At 33.9% G+C, this 26568-nt stretch overlaps 1 protein-coding gene across 1 annotated transcript in view; it reads left to right on the top strand.

Annotated features, from left to right (window-relative positions):
- Positions 1 to 275: 275 nt before the first annotated feature.
- LOC140447199 (uncharacterized) overlaps positions 276 to 26568 on the top strand; it is a 717844-nt gene continuing 691551 nt past the window's right edge. Inside the window, exon 1 of the mRNA XM_072539712.1 lies at positions 276 to 641. Within this exon, the coding sequence (XP_072395813.1) occupies positions 566 to 641 (76 nt within the window). The 5' untranslated portion in view covers positions 276 to 565. The remainder of the gene's footprint in view (positions 642 to 26568) is intronic.

Raw genomic sequence — 26568 nt, 5'->3', positions numbered from 1 at the left:
TTCAATGGGACTAATAGTTTTAAAAATATATTAAAAACCAGGAGTACCCTAATAAGAAGCTTTTAACTAATATTTTTCAGGAGTAAAACAATTATCCGAACGCAAGGAAACCATCATCCTTACACCCCATCGAGATGAAGACATTCTTGCGGTACACCGCAAAAGAAAATCCTGCTAGATTTCATCTCGCGATCGTGATCGTGGCGTTGAAGTGGGAGTGGCGTTGAAAATAGCGAGTGTCGTCGGCGACCGACCAGCAGCAGCAGGCAGCAGGAGTAGCATCTAGTAACAGCAGGAGCGCATGTTGTCGCGCTCACTCTCTCGCAGTTTTCGCGCGATGTTCACCAAAACAACACGTCAAATCGTCTTAAACTAGAAAAACAAACTATCGCGCTTCGTGCTCAAGTGGTTAATCAAAACAATCGAATAAAAAGATAAGGTGGAGAACAAAGTTGTCGCACTCTTTTTCTTAACTATGGATTTAAACGCGGATGATTTTAAAAAGTGAGTGTTTTTCGTGTGTTTGTGCTTCTTTTCTATTCGTAAACTAGAAAAATCAGAGGAAATGAAAATGTGGGGATTGTTTTCGGCGCGTTTGGCTGGAAAGCTGTTTGCTATGGTTTTGTTGTTCGCATTCTCGGGTAAGTGCTTTTCGAAATGCAATGAATTATGGCTAGTAGCTCAAGGGAGAGAATTGAATTGTTAAAGTTTTTGTAGGTTGTTTTCTAATTTTCTGAATTTATGAAATAAGTTGTTAGCTTTTTGGACTTTTATGGAACTCATAAATTAGATTTCTATCGTTTAGATAAATTGACAAAAACTGACAATAAATTCCAAGCGATAATAGCAATAAGTAACCGGTTTTTTGGATAAACTATCCTAATGTTTATACTCTTTAATATAAGCTTAATATTTGGCAGATTATATTGACTATATAGCATAGAATCAATAGTTCCATTGATTCGAGTTCGGGCAAATTTGATAAATCTTTACAAACAAAGTAACTAAAAATGTATCTATGCTCTCATGAAAGCGATAATATATAAACGAATGCACTTGTTAAAGTCATTGGCCAAATGTTTATTACAAAATGGGACTGAATTGTTATCCTTTTATGGAACTCATAAATTAGACGCCTATCGTTTCACTAAATTAATCAAATCTACACGACAATAGTCTTTTTTGCATTTTAATAATATTTGTTCCTTTTAAAATAAAAATATAAAATATTCATTAACCATCTTCTTCTTTACGTGCCGTTTTCCAACCGGAAGTTGGATATCATCGTCACTCTATCTCCCGCTGCACTGAAGGGTTCAATCGAACTGAATTTTAACTTGACACTTACATTTTTTTAACTATGGCACTTCCTTTTTCTCACACTCCTTTCTCCTTTTATCTTTTCCTTATCTTTTCCGTTATTATCAATCTTAGCGTTCCATATTGCTGTCCCCTCATTAGGTGTGCAAGATATTGTATATTTTTTAATTTTATTGTGTTTTTTGTTCTGTATTCTTTGTCCAATTCTCGCAATACTTTCACTTTTATGTTCGTTTTCATCTGTGACAATGCTATTTAAAGCCTCCTTTTAGAACAACACCTTTACTGACTGCAGCTTATCTATGTGTTTCTTCAGTATCCAGCTTTTAAGTCCATATACCTAGTAAATCCAGTATTAAAAATAACAACCCTCCAGAAAAAAAACTTACTCTCAGTTCTAGTTTAAGGTCTTTAATACAAAGAATCGTTTTTATTTTTACAAACTATCTATCTTAGCCCTTGTCTTATCTTATTCTATCTTAGCCATTGTTTCTATTATTTTTTGACATCCAGTTTTCCAGGTATTCTCTGTTATAATCATATATTTACCCACAGAAACTGCTTAGATTGTTTAGTAGTAGTTACAGTTGTTCAGAAGAGTTTACCATTACCACGGGGTCTGCAAATATTTTGTTGTTAATAGTACTTCCGTTAATTTTCACTTTCAGAAGGGGAATACAATATCTACATTCCTGCTTAACTTCGCTCTTGAGTTCAATTTTTGAACTTGTTTCGTTATCAATTACGATTTGTTCTCTTTGATTCCAGTAAAGGCTTATTATTAGTCTTAAGCCTTTTTTGTTAATGTTTTTGTCTTTAGAACTTAAACCTAATTTTCCATGTTTAATTCGTCAAATGCTTTTTTAAAATCAACGATTTTATAACGATAAAAGTGGACGTGATATTGGCGGTGATGTGGAAAGCAGTTTCTACATACAATTCTTTAACCATAGAGGAGAGGTGTGTCAATAGTTAAAAAAAAACTAAATAAAACGTAACTTTTTATTGACTCATTAAAACATTATAATTTTTTTGCACCAAATAGCTGTACCAATCTCTCTTTCTAGTTACATCCCTCCTTGTGGAGTATTTGGCTCTCATGCGTTTCTTGGTCAAAAGTGTAAGATTGCAGATTGACCTGGTCAGCGCATCTTCGTTCTTATTTATTCTCCTGGATGAACTGTGTACTAGTTTCTTCTATTCTCTTCTATTTTTTGTTCTGTTTTTAATTTTAGCCCCTCTTAGTCCAATTTTTTCTTGTTTTCTGGTTGTAGTTCTTTTTCAGCCATTGTGTGGTCTTCGTCTTTTTCTTGTCCCCTCTGGTTGGTATTCAAAAACTTGTTTAATTATGTTGCTTTCATCTTTCCTTAAAGTATGGCCAATCCATCTCCATTTTTTTCCTTGACTGTAGTAGATATGTTAGTTTGCTTTGTTATTTCCCATAGTTTTGTGTTAGTTATTTTGTTAGGCCAGTATATTTTCAGGATTTTTCTTTAAGATTTTTTACAAAAGTTTGCAGTTTTTAGTGTTTGTTTGACTGATCCCAAATATATGAACTTGTCTACCTCCTCTACTTTCTTACCGTTTATCAATATTTTATTATTTGGGTGATTATTATTTTTTAAGAGTTTGGTTTTCTCTGTGTTCATTCCGAGTCCAATCGTGTTGGAGTGCTATGCCAATTTGTAAATTTTTGTTCGCGTATGACTTCCGTGTTCAGTCAGTAGGCAGATATCATCCGAAAATTCAAGATTTTCTAGCTGTTTGAATAGGTGTCATCTGATGTCTGTTCGATCGTCAGTGACTTTTATCATTAGCCAAGCTATCATAATAAGAAATAGGGTAAGGGATAGTACACAACCCTGTTTGACTCCACTTTTTATGGCTATTTCTTTTTTTACATTATCTAAGTTTGGCTTTGTATCCTTCTTTAGAAAAAAGTTTATTGAAGTTTATGATTTTCAGTGGTTTCCCATGTAATCTTAGGATTTTCCACAACTGTGCTATGTTTACACAGTCGAAGGCCTTTCCCGAAGTCTAAATGTTTTGTCTTTCCTCTCTTTGTTTCTAAATAATTCTAAGGGTGCAATTGTGATCAATGGCGGAGCGTTTAGCAAGGCAACCTGCTTGGTTACTTCTCAGTTTTTTACCTAGCTCCGGCTTAAATGTCTTCAATATGATTTTATTTAACACTTTATCAATCCTTATCAATCCCTCTTTTCACTCCTTTGTTAATTCTGCATCAGTCCATATCTTGTTCAAAAGTATATGTACTTAACATTTCTATTAATTGCTCAGCATCTGTTTTGATTAGGTCTAAGGATATATCGTCCATTCCTACGGCTTTTCAATTCCTTAAAAATTTAAGTGTACTTCCAATTGCGTCCCTTCTAAGTTCTCTAATATTCACTTCTAGCTCTGGTAATTCTTCTTCATCTTCTATTACTTGTGTTATTTTATGTTAAGCATAAATTTTCGCGAAAAGTTAATTTTTTTCGCAAAATTCGATTAGTCAATGTACATTGTCGTTCCTCTCCCCTATTCCCTTCTTTTCCATCACTTGATTATGCCCTGTATTATCATTGCCTATTTTAGCATTAAAGTCTCCGATTATTATTTTCATCTATATTGTCATCTTTTCTATATTTTTTCTTGATCCGATTATACATTGATTGCTGTTGTTTATAAAATTCTTTCTTCTCATTTTCTTTATATACATATTTAAAAAATGAATAAAAATAAAACAACCTTTACGTATTTCTATAATTGCAATTTTACCAAACAAGTCAGAATGTACCAATGGTCCCACCTAGCTTGTCAATTATTGCACAATATATAAAGGGGTACTTAATAAAATTAGTTATGAAATTAAACAAAAAATAAAGAATTCTAATAAACATAACAAACCACAGAATAAAAAAAGTTTAAACAAAGAAAATAATTATATAAATTTTCATTCCAATAAACAATTGATGCAAATGACATATGGATATTTATTTGCATAACTACTGTGCTTCAATCTACTACACCCGGTACACTGTAACTAATCCTCCATACTCTTAGAATACGGTTTACAGTATACAAGGCAAATATCAGATTTAACTTCGGACGAATCTTCACTACAATTGTAATCGTCGTTTTCCTTCTGCCGTACCTTCTTTTTTGTTGTCATATAATCAAGCAGCTTAGGCGCTGTCTTCAATGTCTTCCTTTTTACTTATTTTCCAATGCTTGTTTCTCACAAGATTCTGAGTGTATATAGCAGTCTTTCCGTTTGACCTACCAGTCATAGATTTTTCTTTATATTTTGCTTTAGGAAGTGGTTGCACATAATGAAGAAACCTTCGTTCCCTGTTCCGTCTTAGTGTTTTGTGTGAATATAGTCAAGATTGAAATAAATCACGGTATACCTGTATAGGTCCAAGGCGGAATTAAGATTAACGGAATCAGCATAGACAACATCAGATATGCTAATGACACCGTCTTAATAGCAAGCAACGCACAAGAACTACAAAATATAATAAATGCGGTAGTTCACCACAGCGAAATGTTCGGTTTACATCTAAACGTTTCCAAAACTAAAACTTTAGTATTTTCAAAGACACCAATAAACGTACAGATGTATGCCAAGGGTCAAATAGTAGAACAGGTAAATTCCATAAAATATTTGGGAACAAATATCAATAGTCAGTGTAGTCCAAAAAAAGAAATCAAGCCTATCAAGAATGGAACAAGTAAGGAAAACATTCATGAGCATTAAAACATTTTTTACAAGATCAGACCTTAATCTACAGCTTAGAATCCGAATGATCAGATGTTACGTTTTTTCTGTCTTACTGTATGGCTGTGAAAGTTGCACAATGGACTCTGAAATAGAAAAAGGAATAGATGCCTTTGAGATGTATATATATATACAGACGAATGTTGAGGATTTCATGGGTACAAAGAGTTACTAATGTTGAGGTACTTCGTCGCATGTGTAAACAAAAAAATTATTAAGAATAATCAAAGAGAGGAAAATGCAATACTTGGGTCATGTGTTGAGAGGCGAAAGATATGAATTACTTCAAATTATACTGAAAGGAAAAGTACAGGGCAAAAGATTAGTAGGAAGATGCCAGAACTCGTGGCTGAAAGACCTGAGAAGATGGTTCGACCGCTCATCCGCAGAGATCTTTCGCGCAGCAGTTTCCAAAACTACCATTGCCATTTGGATTGCCAACCTTCGAAAGGAGACGGCGCAATGAGAAGATACCTGTTTGGTCTATAACTATTGTACACCAAATGAACTATTTTGCAAGTTATATAATGTATTGGTGCAAACAACGATGTCCGTCAGTTTCCAGGTTATCAATTTCTGTACCGAACTAATCACTTACCTTTCGCATATGGTTTATGGTCTTCTGTGCTTATTTTATGGTGCAGACGAAGGGATTTCCTTAATTGTTTTCGCGAATTGCTTTAACTCGGTTGGTAATCCTTTCTGAGTATTGGAAACTGCATTTGAAGTTAAAGCAGAAGTACTAGACAGCTCTTTAATCTCAACTTAATCTCCCGAATTGCTACCCGATAAATGCCGTTCATCAACTTTTTCAGGCACATACTGACAAATTCTGTAAAATTCCGACAGTTCCTGCTCCTAGCTCCTAGTTCCATTCATGCTCCTATGATAAGCGTAGAAAGGGGAAAAATTACAATGAAAAGTCAAAATACAGATTAAACACGCACTTGCAAAGAGCACACTCATACTAACTAACAATTTTCGATCAACTTTACAGAAAATAGGTAAAAACTGTCCAAAAAAAGTAAAATAGGCCACCATAGGAACTGCATCGACATATTCAAAAAATATTTATACTAAGTTCCTGTAAAAAAAATTGTGTTAAAATCTCACCCGTTTGCACCTACCGACCACAGATCGACCGTCAGTTATTTGTCCTTCAATTTTTTTGTATTTCCTTCATTTTTTAATAGCTTCCATTCTGTTACTCCTATTCTTGGATCTAAAAAATTATCGGCCGTAGCCCAAACATATTTACAGACTAATGTTATGGCTCCTTGAAAAATATCACAAATCATTATGTTACTTTTAAAATTTATGATGTCGATGTTTACTAAAAAATAACACGATATTATTTTGAAACGGCTTTATTCCGTCAAACTCTCTGAACAAAAAACATTTTATATACTGTAGATAAAATTTTAAAACAGTAGTATTTCATGTAAACCCAATAATTGCAGATATTATCGTTGTTACGCTTTTCCCCAAACTCGTAATGTACAATGGAAGCCAAAAGTGGTTCCGCTTAACATTTGTAAAATTTTAAGTATCTCGAACGAAAGTCAATTTCTTCCAACAAACATTATTTTGCGTTCGTTTTATCCTCCTTTTCCTCTTTCCCATATCGTTCGCTGTATACGCATAGGTCCTTCAGTATAATCAATCCACTGGAAGTGACAGCTTCAAAATACACCAAATAAAAAAAAACGATATCAAGCTACTCAAGTTTTTAAATATTATTTTCTGAAAATTAGTCAAATGATTTATTAGATTAATTTGGATTCACTTTTTTAAACAAACCGTTAGTTTTATTGCGATATAACTGACACATTTTTATTTGACAAAATCGGTGAGAATTGTACATATTTATGATTACAGATAATATATCTATAAGAATTTAACAACAATAATAATTAAAACATAAAAACAAAAGACCGGTAGATCGGAAGAGTAAACGTATATGTATCTGGGAACACTAATAAGAGAATATAACGAGTACACTGTTAAAAAAAATTATGTATGTATGTACAGCGTTAACAGACCTTTTTGGCCCATTGCTGAATGGACAATTTCCATCATTTTCTGTTCTTAGCTATCAGCTTCCAATCTCTGATTCCCATCTCTCTGACATCTTATCACTACATCTCTCCATTTCTTTCTTGGTCTTGCTCTTTTTTTTGCCCTCAGGTACTCTCCAAGCAATATTCTTGACTAGTCTATTACTTCGCATTTTTTCTAGATGACCGAGCCATTCTAGTCTACGTTTTTTCACCACTTTTGTTATTGTTGGGTTAGCATACAAATAGTACACTTCTGCATTAGTACGTGTTCTCCATTCTTCCTCTACTACTTTTCCACCAAACATTCTGCGAAGTATCTTTCTTTCCCATGCTTCCAATGTGTTCTGTATGGTTTTGTTCCTAGTCCATGTCTCGGCAGCGTACAGCATTGTGGGTCTAATTATAGTTTTGTATACTCTTGTTTTTTGTATTACGAGATATATCTTTGGCCTTAATTATTTTGCTCATGGCTCCAGCACAACTGTTGCTCTTGGTCAGTCTCAGGTTGATTTCAGTTTCTTCCTTACATGTCTGATCAATAAGAGAACCTAAGTACATATATTCATCCACCTTCTCGAATTCTACAACTGATCTTCACAACCATCCTTCACCTACAATTTAAAGGATCCCCTGGTGTTTATTCCTTTTTTGCTCGAGATCTCGATGTACTTTGATTTATTGATTATATAATTTAAAATATGTGAGCTTTTTAATTTTTCAGCGGACTTGCCCTATTAGCAAGTTGGCTGCTTTCCTAAAATTGTAAACCATGGAACTGTGCATTACCGGTCCCCTGGAACCGATAGCTTGGCTCGAACACGATGCGTTATTAATAATCGGGGACCGGTAATGACGTACCTAGTTTTAATATTTTTATAGTTCTATAATATAAATTAACCGAGATTTACCAAATTATTAAAAAAAAACAGAAATTTGATAACCAATCTGGAGCAGTATGTAGCTAAAATAGAACAAAACGCCACATATAAATTGGCCGAGGACTGGGAAGTGTTTGATTGGAAAACCTCAGTATAAAGTTATGAAACCACTAAGAGCTTGGCACTTTCAATTTCAAAATTGCAAACGCTTTGGGATTTTGAACTGGAATGATAATGCAATTGAGGTTCAGACGAAGTCAACTATAATACTTTCATTGGTGTTTCAAAGGGCATTTGTTAAAATTGAAAACATATTCGTTCGATTGATCCTGACAATTTTGAAGCTGGCCGAGTAAGTGACAAAATGAAGGCTCAGAGTGTAGCCAAACTATTAGAAACGCATTATGGAGCTGATTGGCAGGAAAATTCCGGTTTATAGTTTAATAAAGATACCGTACATTGTTCTCTAAATAATGACGAGGCACTATTGACAAATGGGTTATGTAAAGAATTTTTTCCAAAAAAAACAACTGGGATGTGAAATTTGTTGTGATAAACAATGTTCATTTTTATAAGCTTTAGTTTTACAACAATAATTATACATTTTTACAATATTCTCTTTTAGCGACATTTGTTCTCCTTGGCATATGCCATCAGGAGGGTTGGCAAACAGATATTATTCTCTAATATACAAAAAATTACACTAAGTCTTCTTCTATCTAACAACGTCATTAAAACTATTAAAAAATAAATTAAATAGATATTCATATAAATTTTATAGTAATAAACTAAATGTATATATCTTACTGAGTAAGACGTCGCACTAGACTAAACAATAATAACAGTGTATACCAGTAAGCTATAGCTTGCATTTGAAATGATTGAATTTGTCTTTTAGAGGGAGTGAAAGCTGTTTATATATTAATAATAACAATAATGCGCTTTTTGAACATGCCAAGAAGGCGTTCTATAAGAAAATCAATTCCACTGTCAAAAGTGCCAATAAGTCATACCAAGTCAAGGAGAAATTCAGGAGTTTTGGGGAAATCAACTTGCCACACCAGCTGCTCTTAACACCAATGCTGGATGGATAGAAGATACGATGCACAGCTGTCAACACTACCGTATAACTGTCTACGAATCCTTCATCACAGAAGAAGTCTCTAATTTCATCAAAGAGCTTCATAACTGGAAATCTCCTGGACCAGACGGAGTTCAAAACTTCTGGCTTAAGAAGTTCTGGAGTGCTTATGAGTGCTTGTCAACACTAATATTAATCGTGTTATTTCTAATCCGCAGAAACTATCATCATTCCTAACTCAGGGAACAACTTATTTAATACCGAAGGATCAAAATAATACCCAAGATCTAGCCAAGGACCGGCCAATTACGTGTCTTCCAACTCTGTATAAATTGGTCACATCCTGTGTAGCCCAGCGCATCCACCAACACTTCGCTCTAAACAATATCATAGAACCTCAACAGAAAGGATGCGCTAAAGGTTTCATGGATTGCAAAGAACAACTTATTATCGACCCAGTCATTTCTAACCAGACATACACCAAAAAAAGAAACCTCTTCACTAGCTTTATTAACTATAAGAAAGCCTTTGACTCAGGGCCACATGAATGGCTGGTAGATATAAAAATGTATAAAATGGATACAAATATAGTGACCTTTTTAAGACATATAATGACAGATTGGAAGACGAAAATTCAGCTCCAAATACCTGATGAAAACAATATCGAAACGGAAAATATCACAATTAACCGCGGCGTATTCCAAGGAGACTCGCTGAGTTCATTGTGACTAGTGATGAACCCACTATCCCAGCTATTGAACTCCACTGACTCAGGTTTTAGCATTAAAAACAACAATACTGTAGTGGCAAAACTTAATCATCTGTTGTATATGGATGATTTGAAACTAATGGCTTTCACTTGAAATTACTTAGATCAAATTTTAAAAACTGTAGAAACTTTTTCAAATGATATCAGTATGCACTTTGGGTTAGACAATTACCGTGTACTAAATATAGTCAAGGGAAAGGTTCAGCCCAGAGAATTCGATATGTAAAGTGACCAAAACATCGAGGCTGTGGGCGAAAATGACATTTATAAATATCTAGGAGTAAAGCAAGCGCCGAAAATTACAAGCGCCGAGTAATACAAGCTACACTGGGATTGCACTGTGCTTACAGACCAAACTGTAGTACATAATAGACCAGATCTCGTGCTAGTTAATATATATATATATATATATATATATATATATATATATATATATATATATATATATATATATATATATATATATATATATATATATATATATATATATACCCGGTATTTAGGCGGCACACGCCCTTCTGGTAGGGATCTATGGAGGAGTATCACCAAGCCGCAAGCCCTTATCTCTTGCCGTACTGCTCCACCATAGGCCGATCAGATACCAGCATATTCTAGACTAAGCCGCAGATTCATTTAGAATTTTAAACTGCTGCGTTAGCCTTTTTGTTTTCTCTACACCGAGCTGGGGATTGAACTGACATCTCTCGCAGTGAAGCGAAGGAGAAGCCAGCCGCCCAGCCCGCTTGGCTATCCGATCGACTAGTGCTAGTTAATAAACTAACAAAACAAACAACACTAATCGATGTGGCGATACCTAACAAAAATAATCTGCGTATTAAGTACAACGAAAAGATCGCCAAGTACTACAGAAATCTAAAAATATAAATAAGTTGACAATGGAGAATGGAAAGTACCCAGACGATACCTATTATTCTTTCTACCACAAGAACCTCCTTGAAAACATAAAAAAGCTGGGTTTAAATAAATATCTATATACGGCCATGCTTCCCTACAATAACCTACTAACTCAGCCTGTCCTTGTCTTATTATAGTATTTACTTCTACTCTACTTAGTTCATTTTTACCCAACCACTTTAATCTAATCTCTCTCAACACCGAACATTTTCCCAAAAAATGTATTACATCTTCCGTTTCCTTCGTGTTACAAACTTTCTTTCATCTTTTTTGTCAGGTCCATCATTCAAATATAGAACTTCACATCTTAATTTGAACAGCCATCGAATGTCCCCAAAATTTTTCATTTCCAGTAGATAATGCATATTTGCTCCTTCTCCTCGCAGTTTTTTGTAGTGTCCACAAAAGTTTGATTCGAGTGCCCTGATCTCAGCCTGACGCTGTATCTCCTCCTTCCTTTTTTTCTATCATATTCTCAATCATACTAGGCCAGCTATTTTTCTATTCTTATTCACACCTTACCTTAATACCAAATTTTTCTCCCATGCTCATCCAATTTTTCCACCAGCTACACCTTGCTCTCATTATTTCTTTCTTTGGCATCCTATTAGTCGATTATCCTAGTATTTTTTTAACATATTTTTTTATGTAACTTTATCGTATATAGCCTGACTCTAGCAATATCTGTCTCCAATTCTAACATAAAGTTAGTACAATAGTTTGGATAAGTAAACATTTTTTTTATATAAAATCTTCTAATTATCTCCACCTCATCCTACTCAAATAGGCCCCATACCTGAGATTCATAAGTCAAAATTATTCTTACCACCGACTCATACACTGTTACTCTAGCCAAAAAGGGTATATCAGCAGTATATACTAAACTACTCCAAGCCGTATGAATCGCCACGTTTGCCTAACTCTGGCACTTTTTTAGATGAGCTTTAAACGAAAACTTAGGTGTTACTATCATTCTCAAATAATTATAATTATTCACTACCTCTAATACTCGACCATTCAGTTTCCAAGATTCTCTGATTACACCACCTCCTCTTCTGAATATAACAATTTTGGATTTATCTAAATTTATTTTTGGTTTCCACATCCTGCAGTATTTTCCCAGTTCATTACTCATCTGCTATAGCACCTTTGGATTGATTGCCATCAAAACCAAATCATCTGCATATAATAAAAGTCTTATAATCAAACCATTTATCTCCAAACCGCCTCCCAATGGTTCATGTAGGTCACTCAAGAAAAACGCAAACAGTAATGGACTTAAAAGACATCCCTGTTTCACTCCTAGATTACATTCAAACCATTCAGATAGACTTTATTGGCAAGCCCAAGTCTGTTTTTTGGAAGAAATTTGTATTTCAATCCAAAGTTGTTAAATTTTGTTTCAAATCCCGCAATGTCCATAAATAAAATCAATTTTATACTGAAACTACACCTTTTTTTATTTTGTATTTTTTATATGTATATTTTTTATTTTGTATTTTTCTGATAAACATTATGCCGGAATACAAGAAGTAAATTAAACAGAAATCTTAAATATCGTAGAAGTCGTCTTTAATAATTTTTCACGTTTCCCGAAAATTTTGATAGATGTGACTTCTATACCCCTCATATATAAAACATATTTGTTTGGCCTATTCTACTGCAACCACAATAAATGCATATACGTATCTTATCATCATGGCATTTTTAAATTGAAATTCAGTTAAACACATGCATTAAAATTGTAACGTGGAATTCAATAAATTCTACCGTAAATTTTTCAGCTACTCAATCAAATGTGACATTTACAATCCAACGAAAATTCGCGCTATTATCAGATTATAAATGTCACATACGATTTCATTGGGTATTTTCGGGTAAAATCCCTTTCGGTAATAACCAACGATATATTGGTAGTGGTATATTGTTGTCGATAATATTACAGCAAATTGAAACAAAATTTTTATCTCGAAAACATAAAAGTATAATTAATGTCAATAAAACATTAATTAAAAACTACCGTTGAGTACAAATTCGATAATATAAATAGATAGGTATCACAAAATCAGTATTGTTGTAGGTATATAACTCGAATAAAAACGATATTATATAATACAAAACAAATAAAACTAATTCGAGCGATTCGAGTTTTAGTTTGGAAGCACTTTTCTCATATTATGAAAGCTAAATGATAATAAATATAAATTTAATTGACGATTTTATTAATATTTAATCAAAACCTAATTCGTACATAAAATACTAAATTTAATATCACTGAATTTTTTATTAAACAATCGAAATTCATTTATATTTGAGATATATTTCATAGTATTTTCCATTTTATTGAAATGCTTGTTTTATGTCATTCCATATTGGCATGACATAAAACCTTGTTTGTTTCTAACTTTATTATTTCTACCTTAACCCACTAGCGCCGGATTTTTTATTTGAATCACCGAAATGTTTGTACGGGCATCACTTTAGGACGACTGCACCAAATTAGATAATTCTTTTTTTATGTTTCCTATTATCAGGAGAAGGTTTATGTAAAAGATAATTTTTTAAAAATTGTACGAAAAGGCTTTAAAAACAGTTTTTCTGTCAGTTTAAATTGCAATATAGCTATTAGATGGCACCGTACTATGACTAACAAAGGCAGCTAGGATTAATAAAATAAATGTCAGTATAGATAGATAGAACAACAGCTATACCACACTGAATATACCGGCTCTTGTTCGATTACCGAAGTCAAGTGGTGTCGGTTGCGATTAGAACTTGAATAGGTGACCACCTGAGAAGAACGCATGTTGTTGTCATGTGAATGCCTCTTTCTCCAGAACGACTGGACTGATTTTTACGAAATTTTGCGTATATATTCTTCAGTATGTCTGAGAATAGTTCGTAATAAGAAAATTTCATAAAACTCAGTCACGTCGTTTCGGAGGAGTATATTAACTAACTCTGTGGCACTAATATGACTATTAAACAATAGATGTTGGTGAAAAAAGGGTGAAAATTAAGGAGTTTGGGGTAACCCACTCTTACCCCTCAGAGGTATGAAAATTAATTACGACCTATTGTAACACATTCTTTTTAGGCTGATTGTCTATTCCGAACGTGTCGATCATTCTGGCTATGATAACTTTGTTAGTTGCTATACGGAATAGCTGTCAGGTTAGCAAGCCAGGATATTCTTCTTCATCCTGGAGTCTTCAATTTTACCTTGCACAATGCATTGGAGTAGCCCATATCTGCCTTGATTTCTCATTATATGTCCCACGTGCTGCAGCTTACAGCCCTTCACGATGTTGACCAAATCCGAGGTTGTGTTTATCCTCTGTAGTACTCTTTTATTGGTGACTTTGTCTATCCACGGTATATTCAGGATCCTTCTGTATAACCAGAGCTCAAAAGCCTGAAGGTTTGATAGAGTTTCTACCTTTAATGTCCACGTTTCTACTCCGTACAAAAGTTCTGAGTACATGGTACATTTATTTTTGTTTCTAGGGTGAGGTCATGGCTCTTGAGCACAGAGCTCATAGTCAAGAATGCAGTTTTGACGACGCACTTTCCGATGCGACGTTTAATCTCTTGGTTATTGTTCTACAACTCATTGATTATAGTTTTTACGTAGTTGTGCTGTGAGACGTTGAATTCGCATTCGGTTCACATACAGATTTCACATTCTACTTGTTTCCGATATTTTGTTCATTAAATTTTGCAGTCCTTCTATGGTATTGGAAAACACTATTATATCATATTATCTGCATACCATAGGTTATTGAGCTTGACTACATTTAATGAGATGTCTTTATCCATATCTTTTACCGCCTCTTCAAAAATGGAATTCCAATGAAACATCCAGATTTATCAGCAGTTATTTTGGGGTCAGGGCGATTTAGAAACAAAGTATATCTTCTGCTTATTCACACATATAGGATTTACTATTTTTATTGGGAATTCACCACAATTTTAGTTTAAAATACGTATATTTTAACGTTTCGATTTTCACTGCAATCAAAAAAGAAAGTCTATAATAATATTGTGATTATTTTTGATGACTCTATATTTCTTGATAATTTTTTGATTCTTCTTCTTAAAGTGCCCTTTCCTCAATGGAGGTTGGCTACTACAATTTTAAACTCTTCTCTATCTTCAGCTGTTCTTATTAGCTGTTCAAAATTTAGCCCTATCCATTGTCAGATGTTTCTGAGCCACGATAGTCTTTTCCTTCCTAGGACCCTCTTTCCCTCGATTTTTCCTTTCACTATAAGTTATGCATATTGGTACTTATTATTTCTTAGTATATGGCCTAGGTATGATGTTTTTCTAACTTTTACTGTGGTAAAAAGTTCTCTTTCCTTGCCTATTCTATGCAGCACTTCTTCGTTTGAGGTATGCGATGTCCATGAAATTTTGAGTATTCTCCGGTAGATCCACATTTCAGAGGCCTCCAATTTATTTACGGTTGATGTTTTAAGGGTCCACGTTTCAACTGCATATAGAAGAGTCGACCAGACGTAGCATTTTGATAAACGTAGTCGAATTTCGAGTTTTATTCGAGAATCACAAAGCAGTTTTTTTATTTTTTCGAAAGATTTTCTGGCCTGTTCTATTCTCGATCTTATTTCTAGATAGGATTTAGGCTGCTATCGATCCAACATCCCAGGTACTTAAATCTATTGACCTGTTCTAAAATGTGCCCATTTATTGTGCAAGGTTGAGGTACGTTTTGGTTTTTTCGGATTGACATCACTTTTGTTTTTTTAATGTTTATTTTCATACCAAATTGCTCACAGGTCGAGTTGGTCTTGTCGATGAGTCGTTGTCGACCTAAGTCGGAATCCGCAATTAACAGTGTATCATCGGCGTATCTGATACTGTTGATATTTACGCCATTCACATTGACTCCATCCTTGGAATCCTCCAATGCTTCTTTAAATAGAAACTCGGAGTAAAGATTAAACAGCAGAGGCGACAGAACACATCCTTGCCTAACTCCCCTCCTAATTTCTACTTCTGCGCATGTGGAACCTTCGATCCTAAATCTGGCGTTTTGGTTCTAGTACAAGTTTTTTAAGAATATGATGTCTTTTCCATCTAAACCGACTTCTTGCAAACGTTCTAATAGTAGGTCGTGTTTTACTCTATCAAATGCTTTTTCGAAGTCTATAAAGCATATAAATATATCTTTCTGTTGGTCGTAGCATTTTTGGACGAGAACTAGTAAACTGAACACAGCTTCTCTCGTTCGATATTTTCTTCGCTAATTAATTTTAACGTTTCTGGGTATATTCCGTCTGGACCTGGGCTTTTATTTGTTTTAAGATGATTAATTGCATTTATGATTTCAGATTTCAGAATTGTTGGCCCTTCGTTGTTATTTTCCAATCTTGGTTCTTCTCGTATGTCGTAAAAAAGAATTTTAATATAGTTTTCCCATTCTTTCAGTTTATCTTCCGTTGATTCTAGCAGTTTGCCATCCGTGTTCAGCATGGTGTGAAAAGTCGTTCTCTTGGTAGTCGATGTAAACTCTTTTACCTTTTTATGTAAATTAAAAAAATCGTGCCTTTGTTGTAGTTCTTCTATTTCCACGCATTTTGTTTCCAGCCATTTAACTTTTGCTTCGGTTATTTTTTTTCGAATTATTCTATTTAGTCTTTTGTATTCTCTGTCCTTGTCATTTTTTCCTTTAGATTGTCTTCGTTTGTTCATTAATTGTAAAATCTCTTCTGTCATCCATTCCTGTTTGTTATTTCTAGGTGTTACTTTTAGATGTTTTTCCGTTACATTGTTCATTTGTTCTTTAATAGTTTTCCACAGAACGTTTATGTCATCGTACTCGCTAATTCTATTGTGGTCGATATTTCCTAAATTTTTGTTTAATTCTTCATTTACTTTCTGATGTATGATGTCGTTTTTCAATAATTGGATGTCTAATAGTTGGTGTTGAGGTTTTTGTTTCTTTATTAGTTTCCATCTTGCGCGAACTTTTGCAACAACAGGATTATGATCGGAATTGATGTCAGTTCCAGAATATGTTTTTGCACTGATGATTGCATTGTGATATCTTTTGTTGACCAATATGTAATCTATTTGGTTACGGATTACTCTGTTTTCATTGTGTTGTGGTGAAGTCCAAGTGTACAATCTGCGAGGGTGTAATTTAAACCATGTATTTGTCGCTACCATGTTGTTTTGTTGGCAGAATTTGGTCATTCTTTCTCCCCTCTCGTTCCTTGCTTCATGTCCGAAGTCTCCGATCAATCCAGAAACTTTTCCTCTACCTAACTTAGCATTAAAGTCACCTAAGATAAATGTTAGGTCTCGTTTTTTGGTCATCCTTATAAGTCCGATTATATAATCCGATTTTTACCGCGCCAATTTTTCAATTGTATTTTCATAAACTCTTATTATTATTATATAAATCAAATATGACATTCCCACACTGACGTTCCATATACCAAAGTTTTAGAAATACTCATGGCTTTTAAGATCACAATAATAAATTTTGATTATTATATAAATACCTATATTAATTTATTTAGCAAGCTCTTTGGTCGAGAAATACTAAAATATGAGTAGAAAATAAATTGAAAACAAAAACAATTTAGCCATAAAAATCAAACTGAGTATGTTCTTGACTTTATTCCAATTATCCTGTTCCATTTCAAACAGTGTTTAGTACCTACTTAACTATATCTATCCTGATTTTTATTTGTTCTGTAAACGACATTTATTCCGCACCCAGTACACCACTCAGCTATCGTATAAATTAGCTATTTTATTTCGGTTTTACAGAGACGTTGAAAACATACGTTCTTTGTTTAACATCGACTTTTACAGCTGTTACAATGAAACTCTTTTATTCGCTTTAATTAAAGTATCTTCGCTTGGTCCATAAAAGTTTTATCGTAGGAACTATTCCTTGAAATTCTCAAATATAGTGTCTCTTAATGCGGTGTGTATTTTACATTTAACACTCGAAGAAACATGCATACAGCAAGAGAAAATTTTGATACTGCACTAAGAGTGGAATTACATCCTGCAACAATTGGTGTACATTTCTTTTTGTGTTTAATTTAAGGACATTTCTATTTAAAATAACTCTAAGGGAATTAAAAAAGGGCATTTGCCACGATGGAACGTGGAATGATGGAACAAATCGTTTATTTGAGACGAATGTACATTTTGGGAAATATTCTAGAAAGAATTTAATTTGGAAATAGCTGCTTAACACAGTACCATCTGTATACAATATACTGGATAGAATAATCGTAGCATTGCTTATTATACTGACTAATGATAAATAAAAAGATAAAAAAGGTATGAAAAATATTTTTAACTTCACTAGAACAGTAAGCAGAACTACGAGTCTCTTCCCATATCAGTTGGCCCACCTATGGAATTTGCAGTTTAAGTCCATTGCCATAAACAAATTATACTCTGCATGTTTTTGTAAGTTCCCATATTAATAAATATGTCATTTGTATTAATATTTATTAAAAACGTCAACGTTATGGTTTTTTTTATTTATTTGCAACAATAAAAAAAATTTCACTAAACCATGGCTATGCATTCAACATACGTTGATTTTTTCATAATTACGTTAAATACAGAGGTAGCTTGGAAAAATGACAACAAAATGATAATATTGTCAGTTAATGTCAAATGTATTCTGTAGTATTGTATAGCTTTCTGCCGTTTGTGAATTGTACAATGAGTCGAGGTAAAGTTATCGATGAGAAAATTTGTTCAATCATTATTAAATATTTTAATTCTAAAAAATCCAATTCGGAAATCGTGAATATGTTGCAATTGTCATGCTATAGTGTAAGAAATATAGTCAGAAGATAGAAAACTACAGGTTCGGTGGTCACAATACCTAGAAATGTACAAAAAAGTAAAATAACCGACGCGGTCGAAGGACATAATGACGCATTATAGTGAAAAATCAACGATCAAATTAAAGGAGGTAATCGTTTAATGGAGTAAAGTTATTGGAAGACACGTCTCTACATTAACATGTCTACGAGAGGCCCACGAATTAGGATTAGGTACTTACAAAGTGTAAGTTTTATACTTAAAAAAATTAGTACGAATTGTTTTTAATAAATTTCATTTCATTTAAGGCTAAGGAAAAGCCACTTTTAACATTACAACAAAAGAAAAATAGACTAAAATGGTCAAAAGAGCATAAAGATGGGACTCAGTTGCAATGAGATTTAATTCAATGGAGTAATGAGTCCAGATTTGAAGTGTGTGTTAGAGAGAGTAGGAGTAGAGTCAGTCGCAGGAAAAATAAAGCTTTCCATTCCGATTGTCTGAAGAAAAAAGTCAAATTTTCTGCATCTGTTATGATCTGGGGCAGCATATCGTCTAAAGGTGTGGAAAAGTTATATTTTATCGATGACATTGTAAACAAGGATAAATATTTGAATATTTTAGAAGATTATATTTTACCGATTATGGAACACCGTTTAACGTCAGCGGAAGATTGTGTTTTCCAACAGCACGGCGCAGGTTGTCATACCTCAAAAAAGAGTGTAAAATGGATTGAAGATCATGGTATAGTACTTTTGGAATGGGTTTCTAACAGTCCCGACTTGTCCCTGATAGAAACTTTATGGCGCGAAATGAAAAAAGTTTTGAGAAAACATCCTGCCAGGTCCGTCTACGAATTGAAGAAAATATTGCAAGAAATATGGGATTTGTTTACATTAGAATTTTGTCAGAGCTTTATTAAAACTATGCCTCGAAGAATTGTGGATATCATTGAAAATAAAGTTGATGTAACTCAGTGGTAAACTTTTACATTTTTTTTTATTAATATTTTATATTAAATTCCTTTTTTTAAATTTTAAATATTTTAAATATTATTCTGTTTTATCAATAGTTTTCATTACGTTATAAAATATTTTCTATAAGTAATTTAGAAATTCCAAAATGTTATTTGATGCATTAAAACTTATAAAATTGACGCGGCGCTTTTATTTTTGTTCTCTAAAATTTAATTTTCTTATCAATCTAACGTTGGGCCAACTGATATGGAAAGGAGCTCGTAAATTTTTTGGATTATTTTAAGTTTTTCTTCTTCTTCTTCTTTTTATATAGACATAAATCTGTCTGTTTTTCAATGTGAGTCCAGTAAGTTGTCATTCCATCGTTTTCGTCTTTCTACTGATCTTCTTCCTATTGCGGAACCGTCTCTTGCCGTCTTTACTACTCTATTTATCGTCATTCGGCTTATATGTTCGTTCCATTCTATTCTGCTCAAAACTGCTCAAAGAAACCATGGACAGCCTCGAAATCGGATTGATACTATGAAGACGACTATGGCAAGAAATAAGGGCAAGCCAAAAACATCCAAAACCCAGATGAATCACTACTAAGAATATCAGATCACTCAACTCAAGGGACCAAGAAATAACCCAAGTGCTGAAAGAGAAAGAAATAGACATTTGTAGTCTACAGGAAACAAAAAAGAAAGGAAAAGGTCAATCAAAGTTAGGAGAATACATACTAATCTACAGTGAAGTAGTAAAAGAAAACAGGGCCAAAGAAGGCCTTTACTAATACGCCAAAGGCAACAAAATCACATCAAAGAGTGTCAATAAATATCAGAAAGAATTGTGATAGCAAAGGTAAGAATGGAAAAGGAAGACCTGAACATCATCGGAGTATACGGCACAGAAAATAACAAGCCTCAAACAACAAGGGAAGCATTTTATGACCAACTGCAATAAGTAGTAGATCAAGTCAGAGGGAAGATGATAATGTTGGGGGATTTTCACGCTCGTATAGGCAATCAAGTAATACCCGGCATTAAACATTTTTAATAGTTATTTGGTCAAATCTGGTTTTCCGTACTCTAGGAGTGCGTTCGGTATTTTGTCCTCTCCAAGTGATTTTCTATTTTTTAATTTCCTTAATGCTTACTTTACCTCTTTCCTCTCAATGTTTATTTCTTTGTTTTGTCGTCACCTCTGGTGACGACAAACTAAACTAAATACTCTGGTGATTGCGTATTTTAGGTTCACTTATTACTACTATCCACCAATGATCGGGTATTAGAATATTCCAATTATAGGAATATTTTTTCTTGGAACGAAGCCCATTTTAATAAGGGGGTTTGACTGTATATTCTAATTTGATAATGCAATTTTAGTTTAGAAACATAAGCCCTTGTAGCTCAGAAATAAGTGATATTAGACTCATTATATTTGTAAACCAAATCTTATTGTATTTTCTAAACATACAGTTACAATTTTGTAAATTTTTCACTCAACTTGTATATAAGTAATACAGCTACTAATAGAGGAGAAGGTACAAATATGGGCTATGCTACTAATATGGGCTATCGCAATTAATATGAAATACACATCACCACCTATACGTCAATAGCTTGACTAGACACACTTTAGTCTAAAATATTAACTAATAAAGCTTACTGTGACCTAGGTCCAGTGACCGTTGAAACAATCACATAGTGTTGACGCAAGAAAATTTTCAGATATGTTTTTATTTTAATTTTTTTTCGGTGAAAACTAAGAATAAATTTAATATTTTATCACACATCGTAAAATATCAGCGAAAGGCTGATATTTTCATAATATTTCCGACTTTTTCTTTTAATTTGTATTGCATTTTAGTTATTAATATTTGAATATATGTTTGGTTATGTTGCAATATGGGCTAGCGTGGTTCTACAAATATGAGCTAGCCCATATTTGTGTGGTGCTACAAATATGAGCTAGCCCATATTTGTATCAGTTTAGTCTACCGGGTTTTTTTTTTCTTTTTAGAATGCCTAGAAAAAGTATTGTAAGTCCAAAACAACGAAAGTTCTGGGATCCAGATAGCATGAAATCTGCTATTCAAGCTGTGAGAGATAAAACGATGGGTACATTAAAAGCAGCTGAAACTTATAATGTCCCGAGATCGACAGTACCTACAACGGTTAGAAGAAAATAGCTAAACTGAGTCCAGATGAAGCAGTATCTAAAAAAATTGGGAAAAGGAACTATTCTTGGCCCAGATTTAGAAAAATGTTTGGTAGAATATCCTTCAAATGAAAGTGAAATTCTATGGTTTAACGCGGACTGATATAAAACGAATGGCATTTAATCTGGTAGAGGTTGGCTAGATTTGTTCTTGGCGCGTCATAAAAATACATTGGCTTTAAGGAGACCAACTAGAACGTCTTTTGGACGGGCAGCTAGCTTTAACAAAGAGAATGTTCAAATATGTTTTGATCATCAAAAGCACATGATAAATACAATTTTTCCAGTAACCAGGTTTACAACGTAGATGAAACAGGCCTGATCATTGTGCAAAATAAAATTGTGATAATAGTGGGCGCAAAGGAAAGAGACAAATCGCATCGCTGACTTCGGCTGAGAGAGGATCATTGATTACTTTAATTGCATGTATGAGTGCTGAAGGGAATTTTATCCCATCCATGTTAATCTTCACAAGAAAGAATATGAATGTGCAACTCATGAAAGGTACTCCTCCTGGATCGATATCAGCCATTCATCCTAGTGGTTGGGTGCAGTCTAATTTATTTACACAGTGGTTTAAACACTTTATAGATACCGTTAAACCCTCTAAAGAGTTTATTGTACTTCTTATATTGGATGGACACTACAGCCATACTTACAATTTAGATGTGATTAATCTGGCAAGGGAGAATAACATAGTTATAATTTTATTACGTCCACATTCAACACACAAACTGCAACCGCTAGACAAAACTTTAATTAGAACGCTCAAGGCATACTATAGCGAAGAAATCAGACAATGGTTACGTCATACTAACCGCGCACTCTCTCAGTACCATATTGGAGAACTTTTTGGCAAAGCATACCTTAAAAGCCAAACTGGAGAAATTGCTGTAAATGGATTCCGCGCTACTGGAATTTATGCATTGAATAAGACTGTGTTTTCAGATGCAGAATTTATTGCAGCAGAAATTGAGAGTAACCACCACAACTATGTAGAACCGCACGCTATTGAACCTACTATCCTAACAAAAACATTAGAAGCCAGACACATCAGTGAACCAGGTCCTTCTGGTTTGCAGAAGTTTGTAAATCCGCAAGCGATTGAACCTGCTATCCTACCAAAAACACCAGAAGCCAGCAACATTAGTAAACCAAGTCCTTCTGGTTTGCAGAAGTTTGTAATTCCGCAAGCGATTGAACCTGCTATCCTACCAGAAACACCAGAAGCAAGCAATATCAGTGAACCAGATCCTTCTAGTTTGCAGAAGTTTGTAAGTCCATTTGAAATATCGCCAGTGCGTTCGATCAGGAAAAAATCCACAAATCGTGGTAGAAAAACATCGAAATCAACGATAATAACTTCTTCACCCTACAAGGAAGCATTAGACCAGCAAAACAACAAAAAGAAATTAAATGCATAAATGACACATTACGGCTGAGTCCACAAGGGACTAAGAAAAAAATTAAAAACAAGTCAGGCGGCATAAAAACAAAATCGAAAGTTCTTCTGACAACGAAAGTGAGCAGGAATTTCAACCAGCTGATGGATCCGGAAAATATGGATCCAAATTGTATTTTCTGTGACGGTAAAATTTTGTGAGGATTATCGAGGTGAAAAATGAATTCAGTGCCTTATGTGCAACTTATGGGCACATATAGATTGTTCTGGTGCAGAAAGAGACAAATATGTGTGTAAATATTGTACATAAAAAATTATAAAATAAAAATATTTTTACTAGTAGCCCATATTTATATCACCTTTCAGTTCCTTACTTAAATGACACCGTGAGTGTTTTTATGACATTACAGAAATAAATATATTACTAGGCAGAAAAAAAGACTAGTACAAAAGAGCAAAACAATTTTATATACCAATTATGTAATTTGAACTTACAAAACAAAAAAATAGTCAAGATATCAGCAATAAACAAAATGGTATTTGTACCCATATTTGTACCTTCTGCTCTATTTAAATCCGCTTATTTTAGTAAATAAGCAATGCAATTTTATTATTTAAATCGCATTTTTAGTTTGTTTAAAAAAACTGAATAAATAAACTATATCTCAATTTTAAAAGATTAAAGCCATTGCTTGAATTGATTTCCTAACTAACGCTTTATTTGCTAGATTACCAAAGCTGTGGAAAATAAAGTAGAGAGTCAATAGACGTAATTACAGTCTTCCATACGTTGCTTTATAAAACGTTAGTTAAATTTCATAAAATCGCTCACCCCACATAATCATGATGCGTTGGTGGTTGTTTGCTTCAGTGCCAGTCACTGACATGTTTCGTGCAATGATCCCAAATACCGTGGAGATAACTTATTTTATATTTCGGTTGCACGTAACATGTGGAGCGATTACAGTAAAAGAAGCTACTGATGATAATGATCTTAAAAACAAAAGCAATTTCATGTTATTACTTGCACAATCGTGAACCATTAGTTAACGTTAACATAATGTGCTAGACTAAAAGATAGTTGGTAACATGAATCGTAAATGCAATATTTGTTTTGAACTGGATTTAAAAAAGCAGTGTCGTTTCCAAATATTTAAAAATATACAATATATCTTTTTCTATATTTTTATTAGTAAATTTACCTTAGACTAATTTAATTTTTTGTAGTCTCACCAAAATTGTTATGTAATCGTTTGTTATGCAACAGTTTTTGGGTTTTTTTTTTTCAAAAACGTAACAATATGAGGAAATTGTTGGTGTCCTCCTCCTCTATCCTTTATCCTTCGTAAGGATGTGGTGACGTTATGGTATTTGATGAATGGTTGCTATCCAGTGTTCTCTCCCCTGGGCGCGGTGTGCTGCCTTACACAGAGAGTAACCGGTAGCGCACTTTATTTGGTCTGACCATCGGAGTGACGATCTTCCTCGGGTTCTTTTACCATCTACCTTGCCTTCAACCACCAACCTCTCCATGCCTTCCATTCGTCTGGCAATGTGTCCAAAGCTCCTCAAAATATTTTGGTTGATGATTGTGGTAAGCCTAGTAGTGATGTCGAGTTCTGTCAATATTGAGACATTTGTGCGATGTGCTGTCCAGGGAACGCGCATCATTCTACAATATATCCACATTTTAAAGACCATTATAGGTCGTGAGTCGGACTTTTTAATGGTCCAAGTGTCTGACACGTAGGTAGCGATAGGAAAGATAAGCATCGTTACTAGGCGCAGGATCATGTTCCTGATTATGTCCGTATCTATCCAGATTTTAGTAAGTTTGACCGTTGCTGATCTGGCCATTGTAAGGCGTCGAAGTATCTCTTCTTCGAATCCACCATTGTTTGTGATAACAGAACCTAAGTAATTAAAACGGCTTACCACTTCAAACCCCGCTACGTTTCGTATTTCCGGCTGGGTATTTCTAATTCGATCGATTATCATTACGTTGGTCTTCTGTACATTAATTTCAAGTCCATATTTACGACTAATAGTATCTAGTCTGTTCATGATGTATTCAAGGTCATTTGTTGATGATGCTAGTACTAAAGTGTCGTCAGCATTGTTGGTGTAATCAACGTCAAATAACTCTCGGAAAATAGTAGTTTATTCCACAAGAAAAAAAATTTTGCCACAAGATTTTAGTTTAGTGTTTCATTTGAAAGCGAGAGCTTTTTTTTGACGGAAAAAACGACGATTTAATATTAAAAATATTATAAAAATAGATTTATTATAGTAATAATAATAAATAAGTTTTACTCACGAGTCCAAAACGAAAAATACCAATATGGATCTCACACCCAAGAAACTATCCAACATCTTATTGGGGCCTGCCAGGCATTTGCTGCAACTACATACAAGGAACGGCATGATCAGTAGGGAGAACCATCATAAAGAAGTAGTTATCAAACTGTGACTTCTCCAAGTAAACCATCTCCCATATTGTCAATATGTCCCAGAAAGTATGCGTGAAGACACGACAAATAACTATCAACACTACAGTAATATTCTTTATGAACCTTTCACCACTGAAGAAATGACTCAAACATTATCAAAGAGGTTTTAGAACTGAAAATCTCCTGGACGTAGACTCCAAGAGTTAAAAACTTCTGGCTAAAGAAGTTTTGGGGTGTCCATGAACTTTTAACAATATTTAGTAATCATGTTATTTCTAATTTACAGGAAATACTTAGTTAGTTGTTACTCAGGAAACCACTTATCTGATACCGAACGATCAAAATAACACCCAAAATCCAGCCAATACCGTCCAATTACTTGACTTCCAACTTTGTACTAATTGGTCACATCCTGTATAGCCAAGCGTATTTTCCAAAACTATTCTCTAAATAATATTGTAGAGCCTTAACACAAAAAGATGCACTAAGTTCTTTATGGAATGCAAAGAGAAACTTACAATCGACTCAGACATTTTTAACCAGGCGTACACCAAAAAAATGAACATTGGTACTTCCTTCATTAACTATAAGAAGGCCTTTATCTAGGTACCGCATAAAACGCTTATAGATATATTTGTAATATATTAAGTTAATAATAATATGGTGACCTTTTTAAAACATATTATGACAGAGTGAAAGATTAAAATTAACCTTCAAATATCTGGTGAAAATAATATCGAAAATCAAGATATCCCAATTAGCCGGGGCCTTTTCTGAGACTACTTTCTACTGACTCAGATTTTAGCATCAAAAATAACAATACCGTTGTGGCGAAACTTGATCCTCTGTTACATATGGGTGATTAGAAATGAATGGCTTCTACACAAAATGATCAGATGCTAAAAACTG

Source organism: Diabrotica undecimpunctata, chromosome 8, assembly GCF_040954645.1.
Source record: "Diabrotica undecimpunctata isolate CICGRU chromosome 8, icDiaUnde3, whole genome shotgun sequence".
NCBI classification, from domain to species: Eukaryota; Metazoa; Arthropoda; class Insecta; order Coleoptera; family Chrysomelidae; genus Diabrotica; species Diabrotica undecimpunctata.
Note: the sequence above shows the minus strand (reverse complement) of the source record. Positions and strands in the feature narration are given on the sequence as shown.